The following is a 16,144-nucleotide window of genomic DNA, read 5'->3' on the forward strand; positions in this document are numbered from 1 at the left end:
AGTCTTATCCACCATGCAACAAATAACTTTGTCATTTTATGTATGCCTTTTGATATTTATAATGTTTCTTTTTCTTTTGTATTTTCCTTTCTTTTCCATCTCTCTCTTCTCCTCTTTATTTTTTTTTATTTCTTTTCCTTCTTTCTTCTTTCTCCTCTCTCTTTTCCTTTCCTCTTCTCTCCTTTTTTTTTCTTTCTTGTCCTTCACTTTAGTTTTCTCTCATCTCTCATTTTTCTTTCTTTCTTTCCTTCAATCTTCTCTCTCTCTCTCTCTCTCTATTTTTTTTCCTTTTTTTTCCTTCTCTCTTCTCTCCTCTCTCTATCTTTTTTTTTCTTTCTTTTCCTTATATTTTCTCTACTGTCTCTGTTTTTTTTAATTTAAATTTTTTCAATTGTGAGTTTCATAACATGCATGTTATTATTTATGAACCCGTTACACGACTCGAAACCCGCACGATAAAAGACGACCCGAACCCGACACGACACGTTTATTAAATGAGTTAGGTTCAGATTGAGCATTCTTGACACGTTTATTATCCTGACACGACAAGACCCATTGCCAGCCCTAATTCTAGGGGACAATATAGTCATGAAAAATGTGTACTTAATATTGGCTCATTTTCCCAAACTTTCCTTTGAAGAGGAAAACAAAACCCAAGTGGGAAGGAGGGCTTCACTTCCCCCCGCCCCCCTACTTTTCCATGTGTAAAACAACGATTTTCTATGTCTGGACTACCAAATAAAGAAAAGTAATTGATTTCTTATCCCCAAGCCTCCTTTCATATGAACCAAACGGGGCCTATAATGTAAGGGATTCAATAACCCTCAAAGTACCGTTGGGTAACTAATTTGCCAAACAACCACAATGTACTATTTTAAGGGTAAAATATTTTAAGGGTAAAATACAAACTTTTTAAATAAATTAACTTAAAACTAATTAACAGTTAACAACCCAGTCCACTACTTTTTTCTTTTTATCTTCGCACGTGCCAAGTATCTAGTTTTTGTAAATAAAAAAAATTAATAAAAGAAGAGGAGTTTGTTACACTCACATGAGTATTCGAATATAAGACATTTTTTCACTAAGCTAGGTTGGCAACAGGGACGGACCTGCGTTGTGTACAAACTGGGCTATAGCCCAGTCGAGTATTTTTCTTTTGTTATTGTTAGTATAAAACACATATACTAAATAAGTTGCAATATGAGTTGTGAGTTGTCAACTAATGTTAATTTTAAGCATATATAATCCATTGTTGCTGACATTGTTTGTGTAAAATTGGACTTTTAAATAAATAAAATAAAAATGATATGTCCTTAAATTAAATTTATATAATATTATGATTAATTCCATAAGTCTCCCTATAAAATTTAGCTGGATCTAAAATTTAGCCCAACTCATTTTAAAATCTCAGGTCCGTCCTTGGTTGGCAAGAGAGTCTAGTTTTTATTTCTGAAAGAAGTAAGAACATCTGCTTGCCATTTGGGAGCTCCAAATTGTGATCGTTGGACTTGGTCTAAAATAGGAATTAGCGGTCTTGGTGGCGATAAGAGTGCGACCGGAAAAGCCTTCTCTCTCTCTCTCTCTCTCTCTCTCTGTGAGAAATCATCTGATCCATTAGTTATCTGATTTAAAATTAGGCTTTTATTATATAAAAAGTCCCTCATAAAAAATAAAAAAATTATATAAAAAATCCCTCATTTAAAAAAAAAACAATTATATAAAAGGTCAATCCAAAACCGCAAAAAAAAAAAAAAAAAAACCGAGGCTTTTGGAACGTAATTTCAAATCTGGAGCACAAGGCTTTCGAAAGCCGAACATACAAACCCCAAACGCAGAGAACCCCAAAAAAACAAAAAACAAAAAAAAAACCTAAACCACACACAAAACGCAGTGGTTGCTTTTGCTTTGCCGAGCCACAGCTTGTTGCAGATTCTTCCCTCCCAGCGCTCTTCTGTAAAACGGTAACACCTACCCCTAATTCATATCTTCTCTCACTGTATTTCTCTTGCTCATGCCGTTTCATTAGGGTTTGTTTGTTGTTTGGTTGTTTGGGTGCGCAGAGCAGATGGATAAGTTCCAGAGGGTGGAGAAGCCCAAGGCCGAGGCTGCGCCTATAAACGAGAATGAGATTCGCATAACCGCTCAAGGCAGAATGAGGAACTATATTACTTACGCCACCACTCTCCTTCAGGTTCCTCCTCTTTTTCCTCACTGCTATGCCAACCACAAACATGCCCTTTTTATTATTTTTGTTTCCTCATTTGTTTTGTTCATATTGCACAACACTTTGTGTGTTTGTAGAAAAAAAAAACCTCTACCCTCGAATGAAAATGACTATTATGTTGGAGTATGTAATTCTTTTTTCTGCGTGAACTTTCCAAATTGTTTATTTCTTTTAGTTCTGCGGGTCTCTCATGGTTTTGAATTGTACCAACAACAACCAAAAAAAAAAAGAGAGAGAGAGAGAGAGAGAAAAAAAAAGTCTTGCGTTTTTTGGGTTACGGGAAATGGAGTGTCAAGATGACATTTAAACGATCTTTGGGGACTGGAAGTCTAACAAAGAAGGATGAAATGAATATGAACTATTTTGTGGGTGGAAACATTAAAATTGATGCTAACATTTATGATTTATATCCAGCAAACATGACAACGGGGTTTGTATTATGTCTGACAAGTTCTAACCTCAATTTGCCTAAAAACTACCACTTGTTTCCGATATCCATGTTTAACTTTAATCCTACACATTTGTGGGCGTAGATTGGTTAAGTTTTTATTTGGTTGCGAACATACTCTTCCCTCACTTCTCGTCCAAGTATTGTCACTGAAGCTTAGATCCCATCATACACAAGAAGTCTTAAACTGCTGTTTCTCTTAAGGCACTTTAGTTTTTGTTCTCTTAGTTTAATTTGCAGTAGTTCTATATACATATTAGTTACTTTTTTGCTTTGGGGTTTCACAATTGAGGTAGAAGTTGCAACTTCAACTGCCTCCCATTGCGTCTGTCTTTGGTTCGTATTTTTCCACATTAATCCCTTTTTTCAGCTCTACCTTAAAATACTTGTATCTTCTGTAGGAGAAAGGGTCTGATGAAATTATTCTCAAGGCAATGGGCAGAGCTATCAATAAAACTGTGATGATTGCTGAACTAATAAAGGTGAGAAATTTTTTCCATGTGGCACATACATGTGCTTCATGTGTGCATGAGCATTTGTGTCTATACTTATTTGCTGATAAAGCTCTTCTTCTTCCAGAGAAGGATTGTTGGTCTCCATCAGAATACTTCTATTGGATCAACTGATATTACTGACGTGTATGAGCCCCTGGAAGAAGGCCTGGATCGGTATGAAACCATATACTCTTCTATGTTTCTAAGTGTATGCTGATGTGAATTTTTTTCCCCCGCTTGATATTGATTTGAGTGGTTGTGTCTTCTGCTGCAGTGTAGAGAGTACTCGGCATGTTTCAATGATCACTATTACTTTGTCGAAGACGGAGCTTCATACATCCTCTACAGGGTAAGTCATTTAGATTTCTGTTTGGATGCTATGGATGGTGTATTTATGTTGTATCGTGAGTGTCCCATTCTGGTCATAAGTGATCTGGTTTCTTACTTTTTTAAATTTGGTAACTTTTATTATGTCACTTGAATCATACGTAAGGTCCAATGTATCCTGAGGAATAATATTACTGGTGATTGGTGCCTAGAATTCCAATTATATCAAGCCAGCTAGAGCCTGGAGATGCACAAACATTGTGTTTTTATGTGATAAAATTCATGGTGTTTGTGTAAGTATGTGGTTTGATAGATTGTGTCTGGATCCAGGACAAAAATACATTGGATTTTTTTTTTTTAATTCTGTGTGATTAAGCTATATCTTGAATCCCTATATGGTTTTTAGATCATCCCTAATTTTCTTTTATTTACTGGAAATGGAATACAGATACCAACCCCCTCTTCCGGCTGACCAAGTGAAGCCATTGAATGATTTTGAGGATAATGGAGGTGATAGATGTGTTATTGTTTATGTCTGTGAAGTTACTTCTGTGATATAACAACTTCAATATATTGGTTCATGATGTGTCTTCCATATAATGATTTGATTTCATGAAAATCAGAGGGTTCGCCTAGATTCCGAGGCAGGATTCGTGGTGGCCGAGGACGAGCTAGGGATAGAGGTATTGCTCTCTGCTCTAAAATTATTTATCTATTTTTGTCATGAGTGTCTTCATAAGCTCTGAAATGGAGTTGGAAATTCCCCCTTTTAAATAAATGACATCTCATTACCCGTGATGATTTCCTGATGTCCTTCGTTACAAGTGGCTTAAGTTGCTCATGGGGTTTTTCTTTGGTTCATGGTACTGTGAGTGCAGGAAACTACAATGGAGTTGGGGATTATAATGGAGATGGTTGGGATGGTGGGCGTGGTTATGGTGGCAGAGGTAGAGGCCGTGGAAGAGGTGGTTCTTTTAGGGGACGAGGAAGAGGTTATGGTCAGTCGGGTGGATACTATGACTATGTTGAAGGTGCACCTGCCCAAGGTCGCGGTAAGTTCTTGAGTAGTGATTTCTATGCTCTATTGTTATGTGCATTTTATTTCCTCTACTGCAATTGCACTTTATTTTTGGACTCACTGCAAGTGCACTTAATTCTTTGGCTTGCAGTAGTAAATGGAAATCTTTTATTTTTTTGGTCGAAATAAGTGAAAATCGTTGCAGGTAAATCTGTTAGTGGCTGTATATTTTTCTCCATGTAACTAATAATGTAGTTTATCGATATAATTTATAGCTTTTTTCTTTTTGGTTTTTGTTTTGCCCAGTTATAAGGACATTATATTTTTCGATCTGTCAAGTTAATTTTTTAGTTTTTTCATTTCTTTCTCTCTTTCCTGGCCAACATGCTTTTATTATTGTTAATATCCTTGAACAGAATTTCTCCCCGGCAAAAAGTATAGAAAGTGGAAACTTTTGCACCGTCATTATTCTTAGCTATTATTTTCAGCTGTATTCTTTGCTACTCATCTGTGGACTGTTGGAATTCCTGTTAAGTTGTTCAATCAATTATCTGATAGTAGATGTCCTTTGAAGGTCTCGCAGGGCGCGGTCGAGGCAGAGGAAGAGGCCGTGGTCGTGGTCGTAATACCAGATTTGAAGGACAAGCACCCGCTGCTTGAGCAGATGTTTACAAGATATGTGTGTGGACTTGAAAAAAAGAATGATATATGGGATGCCTGCTCTGCTTATGTCGTCGTGAAGTTTGCTGATATATCTATGGGCACTGTCTTTCCTTTGAAGCTTTATAAGTGTTGCAACCGTGATGCTTGAAATTTTGTTTTGTAGGTCGTGAGGTAGGAACACTTTGGTAGTTTTTGCTGATTAAGGTTTTTTATACACCTTACAAAAGTTGTAAAATGCTTTTTCATTTTTCATAGAAATAATAGAGCAGTACATTCTTTTATTCTTAAATGAATATTGCATGCTAACTCTAACAGAGCATCACAATCTTGTATTTGTTTCAAACTAATTCCAACAAGGCATCATCATATTTTTTTTTGGTATGTGAAACATATGATGCATGTATGCTGGGAGCTTATTGATTCATTACCACAAGCTGGAGGTTTCAGCTTTGATACCCAGCCATGAATCTGAGGTCAATTCAACTATCTCAAGCCTTTGTTTAAACCCTAAATTGTTGTAGTCATGGATTGGAGATCAAAGTGAGGCTTGTGTTCGAAAACCACCATTATGAAAATCCTTAGAAAGGATCACTTTTTTTTTGTTTTTTTGGTCCAAGGATCACTTTCGAAACGGCATATTTCGAAAATTCTTAGAAATGATCACTTCCAAAACCACATACCAAACGCAAATTTGGGCCTCTTATTTTCGAAAACCACCCTTTTCTAAAACTCTCTGCTTCAACTATAAAATTGACTTGAAAACTGAGTTCCTATGCACAAAAAAGCTTTAGTTGATCTCCTTCTCTAATTACATAATAAGTTTTGTGTTCTATAGATAAAACGAAGGTTTATCAGAAGCGTGAAGGGCCAACATGAAGAAGAAGATTGTGGTAGTACAGTACTACTTGCGTTCACTCTCTTATTCTCATAAAAATTTGCCACCAAATTTTGTTGAATTTGCACAGCAAATCTAGAGTGAACGTTTATGTTTTGACATTAGTCATTAACTCAGTGAATAATAGTTCTTACTCGATACGGACTGCATGTTAAGAGATCATAAAGACTTGGTATATGTGTACCTTCACTTCGAATTCGTGACAATTTCTTTTACTCCATAAATGACAAATTTGTCTTCATGCATCCTTTGCATTTTGACGTACTGATTCACGTGATGTGATAAGTTACACAAATTTTTATGACTCATATACTTTATTTTTGGAAATTTGGAAATTAGTATGTTCTAAACTTGTCATAAGTGTCGCATGTGTTGTGATCTTAGAAGAAAGAGTTTCATCAGAAATCTTGTTAGGGATATATTTTTTGTTCTCTTATCACTTGGAAACCAAATAGTGGAAAAGTTATTTTATGTATAATGACAACTAGTTCGATTGAATTTAATTTTGATTATTAAATTACTTTGACGTTCTATTGAGTGTTTTTGGTTTTTATGAAGTTTTGGGGTTGAGTTTGTTTTAAGAGATTGATGACAGTTTTGTAATATGTAATAAATTAAAGGGCGGTTATCTAGTGAGAACACTTATGTGATAACCTTATATAAGAACACCGTTGGATTTAATCCAATGGTTTTGCAAAAAGCAATTGTAAGTGAAATAGTTGTACTAGAATCAAACCCTCAACTTGTTCTCTCTCCTCTCTCCTCCAAAACATTTTCAAGAAATTTTTCATTCCCGTGCAGGGCGCCATTTTTTCCCGCATTAACTGTTGTCCCTTGAAAGTAGAAATTTTTACCCAAAAATTATATTAAAAAACTGAAAGCAATCAGATTTACCCATCCCACCTTACCATTCCAGTGGACTTTTCATTCTCCATGAACAACATCCCTCTTTTCTCATCTATCTTTCCATCTACCGCTCATTTCCTTGTTTCCATTTCTATACGAAGCATCGCTCCTCTCCCCTTCAGAAATATTTCTACCATGAAAACTGTCATGAGTGGCTACCAATCTGGACCTATCGCTTTCCTTTTTGGGAAAAGGGTATTGGGTGTGCGGGTATGTGAACAATTTGGTGTTTGTTTGGGGGTGGTAGAAACCCACCTAATCCGGGCACGGGATATTGGATGGGCACGAGGAGAATACGGTCGGGCTGAACAGCTCTCTAAGATCGCAGCTGGGTTTTGTTCGAAAAGGGGCTGGAGGCGAGGTTGCGGCCAAGGTTTTTTCGCTGGGCATGACCCGAAAAAGTTGGGCATACAAGATGCGGCCGGACAGCTCGAATGGAGTTGGAAATAGCGGCCGGGCGTGATGAATATGCGGCCGGGTGTGATGAATAGGCAGCTGGGCACGATTTGGTGTGACCGGAGAAGAAGAATTGCGGCTGGGCTAGTGCATATGGATTGTTACATGTTGGGCACGGCCAGGATTGGAGGAGTTCGTAGCCGGGCAGGATTGGAAGACTACGGCCGGGCGTGATGAATATGCGGCCGGGTGTGATGAATAGGCAGCTGGACACAATTTAGTGCGGCCGGATGAATATGCGGTTGGGCATAAAAGGGATGAATGCGGCCGCCAACTTATTGACCTAATATATATATATATTAATATTGTATATCACAATGGATGGCTTCACTTTATAAGCCCATCCGCATGGGCTAGGCATTTCAACCAAGCTGTCTTGATTCATTCTCCCATTATGCATATATTGGTATATATATATAAATATATATACATAATTATTTGTATGCATATACAAATATATGTAAACCAAGGAAACTGTTGGGCACGACCAGCTTTCAAAATTGAAGCCCTTCCCATCCTATTCTAGATTTTCGGAGGATAATGTGCACGTGACGGAGGGCCTCACAAGGAAAGAAATCAAGGGAGTTTTTATAGTAACTCCGAGTGTTCCAAAACAAGGAAGAATCAAGCATGTCAGAATATCAACGCAATCTCACGGATTTAGGAGGGCTTCGAAAGGAAAGATTTTAAAGAAGAGTTGACATTTGGCCATTCAATGGCTAGCCCATGGGCTGACGAGTGCCCTATATAAACCTTGCTCCATGAAGACATCAGACACACAACATCAGACAAACAAACCTATCTTTCGTCTCGCACTTTTCTTTTCCTAGACTTAGGATTTTATTTTTCAAGTACCTAGTGTAGTGAGTTCTTCGTTTTGCTAGTGTAAGTTTATATTTTCCTTGTCGTTTAAATTCTTGTTTCAGTTTATATTTCTTGTCGTTTCAATTCAAGTTTATTTCAATTCCTTTACATTTAATTGTTATTGCACTTCGATTAAATTTAATTTCAAGTTTATTTCCTTTTCGTTCTTATTGTTCTTATTGCTTTTATTTCGTTCTCGCTTTATTTATCGCTTTGATTTATTTTATTGCGTTTCAATTCTTGTCTTTACGTTTATACGCATATTTAGTTTAATTGCATTATTTTTACATAAACCATAAAAATCACAAAAACATCCGTACGAAACCTAACCATTCTCGAGCCCGAGAAAGTGAAAGAATCTAGGCCAAGAAGAGGTTCCTTGCTTGGTCGATCAATCGTTTGCTCAGAAGTTAGAAGCGCAACACATCCATCTATTCTCATTCCATTCAAGCCCAATTTCGGGGCTTGGTGGTGGCACGCCCCGCATCCAAAAGAAGAAGGACCAAAAGTTCCTTCCGTCGGCCGCGGCCGAAAAGAGGGTAACATAATTTGGCACGCCCAGGTGGGACCACTAGGTTTTGTATGGTCGTAAACACTAGGAGGAATCCTAGAAGAGATCAAGAATTTGAAGAGTCTAGACTTCGGTCGGAATCAGAGACAAGCATGGCTGGTTCACTCCCTTTGAATACTCAGCCACAAAATGTTCCGGCCACTCAAGAGCAAACGGCCCCGGCCGAAACACGGCCGTTGGCCACGATCACGTGGTGGTTGAGGATATTACGGAAGTCGCCGGGGGACCAATATTGAGGCCGAATCCGGCCACTTCATTGGAACTCCAACAACTCATGCGTGTCATGGAGACAATGGCCCAAACGATGGCCACTCAAAGTGCTCAGATCAACGAGAGATTTGATCGATGGTTAGGCCAGCAAAATGGCCAAAATGGAAACCAAGGGGCGCCTATTGGAGCACCAGCGGTTGGGCCACAAGTGGAGGCCCAACCAAATGGTTTTGGAGTAAATCTGCCCCAACTTAATCCACGGTGGGGGCAACCAAGCCCCAGTGGTTAATATTCCGCCGATGGGCAACAACCCATATGCGGCGGTCAACCAATTTCAAGTGTTCCCGCCATATAATCAATTCCGCCCACAAGCTCACCAAGCGGCTGGGGCCAATTTCGCTGGGCCTCATATCAACCAATTCGGAGTTGGTGGTTGGAATAACCCCGGCGGGAATGCTAACAACCCATTGCTAGGGAATCAAGCAATCGACCGAGGTGCGGTCGAACAAATGATTCAAGATATGGTGCCCCATGCTAGGAGGATTGGTAGGCCAGTCTACCGAAGGCCATATCCGGAGCATTTTGATCAAGAGGAATTTCGAGGGGCTTCAAGGTTCGGATTTCGCACTATTTCCGGAGATGGGCTTCAGTCGACCGTTGAGCACATTGGCCGATTCACGGCCAAATGCGCGGAGATTGGGCATCGCGAGGCCTTGAAACTAAGGCTATTTCCGAGTACCCTTACGGGGGCAGCTTTTTCATGGTATGTTAAGCTTCCACAAAATTCCGTCCCGAATTGGCAAGTTATGGAGCAAGTCTTCCACGAGCAATTTTATCGACCGGAGCCGGAAGTCTCAATGGCCGACTTGGCAAAGATAAGTCAGAAGCCAAGTGAGTCGGTCCAAGAATATTTGGGGCGGTTTAGAGAAGCAAGGGCTAGGTGTACGGTCAATATGCCGGAGCACGAGTTTGCAAAATTGGCCCAAGGAGGATTGTTGCTTGACCTCCGAAAGAAATTCGAAGGAATTGAGTTCCGCGACATTTATGATCTCTTACTTCGGGTGGATCGATACGAAGCCCTTCTAAAGGAGGACCAACAAAAGGGCGGCCGGCACCCCGGCCGACATTTTATAGGGATTCAACCAAACCTTCCGGGTCTAGGACCACGGCGGTCCACGCTGTAGACATTGGAGATGTAGACTCAGAAGAAAGAGGTGATGAAGTTTACTTAGAGGAGGAAGAACAGTCGGCCGAGGTAAACTTGGCGAGATTGTGGCCAAAGGGCCATATGTGTGCAAGGCTTTGTCTAAAGCCTCTAAGGATCAAAGGCCGACCACGGCCCAAATGTCCAAGTTTAGTGGAACCTCCCAAAAGGCGGTCGTGACTAAGTCCTACACATTTGATATTTCTAAAGCCGAACAAATTTTCGACCAACTTTTGAAAGAAAAGATCATAAAATTATCTAATGATCATGATATTCCGTCGGCTAACGAACTTAGAAATAAAACTTATTGCAAGTTTCACAATGTGTGGTCTCATACGACTAACAATTGTTTGGTTTTTCGGAATGCCGTGCAGGATCTCATCGATCGGAAGATCTTGAAGTTTCCGGAGAAAGCTACAATGGGCGTCGACCAGAATCCTTTCCCAAATGCTCAAGTCAACATGGTGAATGCTAACTTCCCAGAGGCCAGACCAACCTAGGCCTAGGTTGGACTTGGGTGGCTCAGCAAGGGCTGCGGCAGAAAGAAGGGCAAGGAAAATTCCGGCGGATCCTAAGGTGAAGGGCAAGGCTAAAATGTACCCTGAGGTGGCCAAGGTTCCCGAGACAAAAGTTTTGACCAAGGAAGAACCTCCAAAGGCCATTGTGCTATGTAGTCGATGCCAATGTGAGGTGACTCTCGAAGTGGTTTCGCCAAAGCCCAAGGGGCCAACCAATGAACCCATTAAGGGGCTGATTAAGGAGCAAACCAAGGATCAAGTCCAAGTGGGCAGATCTAGGAGTTTTGAAAAGAAGATGATAACAAGTCCGGCCGAGAATTACGGCCCACATAGCCCAAGGGGCGAAATGGAAGTAAGGTCGAACAAACGGCCATTGCATGAGTACCAAGATAGGTATGAGAGGCCGAGATATCAGCCGAAGAGGAGAAATCAACATGCCCCTTTAAGATATGAAGACATTGATTCGCCCGATTCAAGCCAAAACCGAAGCATGTGGATTTCGGTGGGAGAAGGCAAAAGTCCGAGATGTGGCATATGTATCAAGACCCCGCCCCGCGGACGGTAGTGGTGTCCCAACTTTCAAGGTGCCAAACACAAAGGTGGGCCAATGGTATAGAAGCAGGGGCCCAAAACTCCCGCCTGTACCTTTGAGCAAGACTCAAACAAGAAGGGCTCAAAGGCAATATGCCACCACTTGCAAGGCAGAATTAGATTGGGCGGATAAAAGGCAAGCTCAACTTGACCGATTGGTCGAGCTTCGCGAAAAACTTCGATTGGAGGAGTTGGAGTTGGCCAAGGCCGATGCCGTCGCTTCTTTGGAGGCAGCCGCGGCCGAGGAGATGAAAATACGTCGAGAATGGGTGAATGGCGAGTTGTGGTAACGGCCCCAGAAGAGCCAATCTCGGAATTGGAGGCCCATTTGACTGGGGCTTTCGAGGCAAATAACTCTAAAGTGGAAGCTAGTGAACCGACTAAGAGGAGAGGAGATAAACTTCTCAAGGTTCAAAAGGCAAGGGAGGCTCCACCAAAAGCCAAGCCTCTGGTCGCCAAGGCCCCGGCCATGACCAAAGTGGCTCAACCCACCAAGGTTGAGAGTAAAGAAGAAAATGACCAAAACATGGTCCAAGAAGTTGGGGATGTGCCCCATAAAATAGTAAGCGAGCCTAGGGCGGAAGAAGACCAAGTTATGGTCGACGCTGAAATTAATGTGGTAGAAGAAGAGGCCGAGCACACGGCCGAGGAAGAAGCTAAGGAGCCATTGGAAAATCTCGAAGGTTCGGCGGCCGAAGACGAAGAGATATATGGGGAAGATGAGGAGTATGTGGACGACGAATACTTAGAGGATCTGTCGGAGGAAGCTATGGAACACTTAGAGAAAGAACGGAATGAAGAGATGGCCAAGTTTGAGAATGAGCTAAAAGCGGGCAAGGTCAAAGTAAAGTTTGGAGACTTTGATGAGGTAAATGCCATGGTTGTTACACTCCCATTATTTTTCGAAGCTCGGCCGGATCAACCTAATTTTATGGACGGAGATGTGTTCGATGAGGTTGAGTCCATGGTCCAAATGGAAGGGGCTAAACAAATTGGGATGGCCCAAGAAACTCCAAAGGAAGGGAATGCCCAACCTTGCATCATGGTGCCCGAAAAGGAGGAAAAAGTGCCCGAGAAGGTGTGCTATGACATGCCCACCAAGAAAATGTCCTCCCACCTTAAGCCCTTGTATGTGGGAGCTCATTTCGATGGAGTTCCGGTGAGTAAAGTCCTTGTGGATATGGGGGCTACGGTCAACATCCTACCAGCCTCAATCATGAGGAAATTAAAGAAAGGGTCAGATGAGTTAATCCCGACCGAGACAACAGTCAGTGGGTTCGTGGGAGACACCACGACTTCAAAGGGGATTCTCCCACTCCAAGTTAGAGTGGGGCAAAAAGTTAGAATGACTGCCTTCTTTGTGGTGGAGACAACGGCCCATTTCAATGCTTTGTTGGGCCGAGATTGGATCCATGGAAGCATGTGCGTGCCCTCTTCACTTCATCAATTTTTACAATTTTGGCACGAGGATGGAAGTGTAGAGATTGTTCAGGCCGATGTACGGCCCTTCATGGCCTCCGCCAATGCGGTAGAGGCAAAGTTTTATGAAGATGACATTGGGCCCCTTTATTTTACGGGGTCAGATAAGAACGGCCGACCTACGGGAGTCTCGGCCCAAAAGTTGATAGACTTGGGGGCACATGATGCCCAAGCGGATGGAGAGCGTCCCACTATAGCTGATTTTTTCTCCCTCAATGAGTGATACAAACATCGAGGAAGAGAAGAAGGCCGCGGTGGAAGACACTTTGAGACGGCTATATGGTTTTTGGGCCGAAAGAGCGGCCGAGCATGGGTCCACCGCCAACTTGGTGGAATTTCTTCATGAAGGCCCGGAGGATGATGCACTTGAGCTTGAAGAAGTAGAATTGGCACCAAGCGAGATGAATGATTCGAGGGCGGAAGTCCAAGATCCTTTGTTAGAAATCAACTTGGGGACGGAAGACAACCATCGTCCGATCTACATAAGTGGTCTAATGGAGCCAGAACTTCGGGCCAAAATGGAAGAGCTTTTGAGAGAGTTCAAGGATTGCTTCGCTTGCAGGATTACACCGAGATGCCCGGATTGAGTCGTGACTTAGTCGAGCATCGCTTACCAATGGTGGAAGATTTCAAGCCCTTCAAGCAGCCGCCCGCCGGATGTCGGCAGAAGTAGAATTACAGGTTAAGGAAGAAATTGTAAGGCTTGTAAAAGCCAAATTTATTAGGCCAGCTAGATATGTAGAATGGCTTTCAAATATTGTACCTGTAAAGAAAAAAACGGGAGCAATAAGAATATGTGTTGATTTTCGCAATCTTAATCTTGCAACTCCCAAAGATGAATATCCCATGCCCATGGCCGACCTCTTAGTCGATGGGGCGGCCAAGCATGAAATTTTATCATTCATGGATGGGCACTCCGGCTATAACCAAATTTTTATAGCCGAGGAGGATGTCCACAAGACAGCCTTCAGGTGCCCCGGATCCATTGGAACTTTTGAGTATGTGGTGATGCCCTTCGGCCTGAAAAATGCCGGGGCTACATATCAGCGGGCAATGAACGCTATTTTCCATGACATGATCGGTCGAAATTTAGAAGTTTACATCGACGATGTTGTTATAAAATCGGAGTCTAGACTAGGCCACTTGGATGACCTCCGGTCGGCCTTTGAAAGAATGCGGCGGCATCAATTGAAAATGAACCCAAAAAAGTGTGCTTTTGGGGTATCCGCCGGAAATTTCTTAGGATTCTTGGTGCACCAAAGGGGGATTGAGATTGATAAAAATAAGGCGAAGGCTATCATTGATGCGCCCCCTCCAAAAAACAAGAAAGGAGTGCAAAGTTTATTGGGCCAAATTAACTTCCTTCGAAGGTTTATAGCCAACTCTGCAGGGAAAGTTGAGCCTTTCTCATCTTTGCTAAAGCTCAAAGATGAAGAGAAATTTCGGTGGGAAGAGATTCACCAAAGAGCATTTGACGCCATTAAAGAATATTTGGCCAAGCCTCCGGTGCTCATTCCACCAAAGCATGGCCGACCCTTGAAACTATATATTTCGGCCACGGAAAACTATATCGGAAGTTTACTAGCCCAAGACAATGATGAGAAAGAGCAAGCGGTATACTACCTCAGCCGAATTCTAACGGCCACCGAGAGGAAATATTCTCCGGTGGAGAAACTTTGCTTGGCCCTGTATTTTACTGCGACCAAGTTAAGGCATTACATGTTGCCCTCCGTGGTGCATATAATCGCCAAGACTGATTTGATCAAATATATGCTCACTCGCCCAATCATTAGAGGGCGAATAGGAAAATGGACAATGGCATTGGCGGAATTCACTTTCCGATATGTGCCCCAGCAGGCCGTTAAGGGGCAAGCTTTGGCCGATTTCTTGGCGGCCCACCCTTGTGTTGAAATGGAGGAGATGGATTTCCTCGAGGTGGGCACATTGAGTTTATTTCCATGGCGCCTTTATTTTGACGGGTCTCGAACATTTAACATGGGCGGGGCAGGTGTCATCATTGAAACGCCCAATGGATTCCGAACTCGTTATTCTTTTCAATTGGACTTTGATTGTACCAACAATCAGGCCGAATACGAGGCCCTGATCATAGGGTTGGAAATTTTGAAAGAGCTTGGGGTAAAAAGTGTGGCGGTCATGGGAGACTCAATGTTGGTCTTAAAACAATTGTCTGGCGACTACAAGGTGACTAGCCAAGCTTTGCTTGGATATCATGCGTTGGCCAGCCAATTGATGGAAGATTTCGATGATGTGAGACTCGCCCACTTACCGAGAGAATATAACACTCAGGCCAACGCCATGGCCCAATTAGCATCCGGAGTGGAGATCTCCGAAGGGCTCTCTGAGGAGCTTTTTAAAGTTGAGAAGAGGTCTCTCCCCTCCATCTTTGAAAGAGGGGTTCCAGCAGAAGTTATGGTGTTAACCATAGCACCGGAGGATTGGAGGCACGACATTATGCAGTATTTGAAAAATCCAAATGGGTCATATAGCCAACAAATTCGGCGGAGGGCTCAATATTATGTGATCAGGGATGAAGTATTGTTTCGCATAGGTTCCGATGACTTGCTCATGAAATATTTGGGCAAAAAGGAACAACTCGTAGCAATGACCGAGGTCCACGAGGGGATATGCGGTGCTCATCAAGCTGGCATCAAGATGAGATGGCTTTTAAGAAGGCACGGTTATTATTGGCCGACTATCCTCAAAGATTGCATTGAATATGCCAAGGGTTGCAAAGACTGTCAAAGGCATGGGCCGATCCAACATGTCCCGGCCGGACCAATGAATCCCATTGTCAAGGCTTGGCCTTTCAAAGGTTGGGCAATGGATGTGATTGGCCAAATATACCCAAAGTCATCTAAGGGCCATAAGTATATATTAGTGGCCACCGATTTTTTCACAAAGTGGGTGGAGGCCGTCCCACTCAAGCAAGTTACTCAAGTTGAGGTGATAGAATTCATTGAGAAGAATATCATCCATCGATTTGGCTTGCCCGAGTCCATCATGACTGACCGAGGAACGGCGTTCATGGGCGAGGCTGTTCAAGCCGCCGCGAGAAATTGGGGAATTAGGATGGTCCAATCCACCCCATACAATCCCCAATCAAATGGCCAAGCGGAGGCTAGTAATAAGGTGATAAAAGGGATTTTGGAAAAAATGATTGATAAAAATCCCAAGGAATGACACTCTCTTCTTTCCAACTCTCTATGGGCGTATAGAACTTTGAAAAGGTCTGCCACGCAAACAACGCCATTCACC

At 42.1% G+C, this 16,144-nt stretch overlaps 1 protein-coding gene across 3 annotated transcripts; it reads left to right on the forward strand.

Annotated features, from left to right (window-relative positions):
• The first annotated feature begins 1,783 nt into the window (after positions 1 to 1,783).
• Positions 1,784 to 5,463, forward strand: LOC103330965 (uncharacterized). 3 transcript variants are annotated; one of them, XM_008233580.3, is made up of 9 exons: positions 1,784 to 1,961; positions 2,066 to 2,191; positions 3,074 to 3,154; positions 3,252 to 3,340; positions 3,441 to 3,515; positions 3,942 to 4,003; positions 4,117 to 4,176; positions 4,372 to 4,545; positions 5,086 to 5,463. In XM_008233580.3, exons 2-9 carry the CDS (start codon positions 2,066 to 2,068, stop codon positions 5,169 to 5,171), a joined length of 753 nt encoding a protein of 250 aa, XP_008231802.2. In that variant the 5' UTR covers positions 1,784 to 1,961; the 3' UTR covers positions 5,172 to 5,463. The 3 variants fall into 3 exon arrangements, with proteins under 3 accessions (XP_008231802.2, XP_008231795.2, XP_008231808.2); XM_008233573.3 differs by having other exon boundaries at positions 1,806 to 1,961; positions 2,061 to 2,191; XM_008233586.3 differs by having other exon boundaries at positions 1,807 to 1,961; positions 2,061 to 2,191; positions 5,095 to 5,313.
• Positions 5,464 to 16,144: the final 10,681 nt, after the last annotated feature.

This window comes from Prunus mume, linkage group LG1 (genome assembly GCF_029339155.1).
Source record: "Prunus mume cultivar Tortuosa linkage group LG1, ASM2933915v1, whole genome shotgun sequence".
Lineage (NCBI taxonomy): Eukaryota > Viridiplantae > Streptophyta > Magnoliopsida > Rosales > Rosaceae > Prunus > Prunus mume.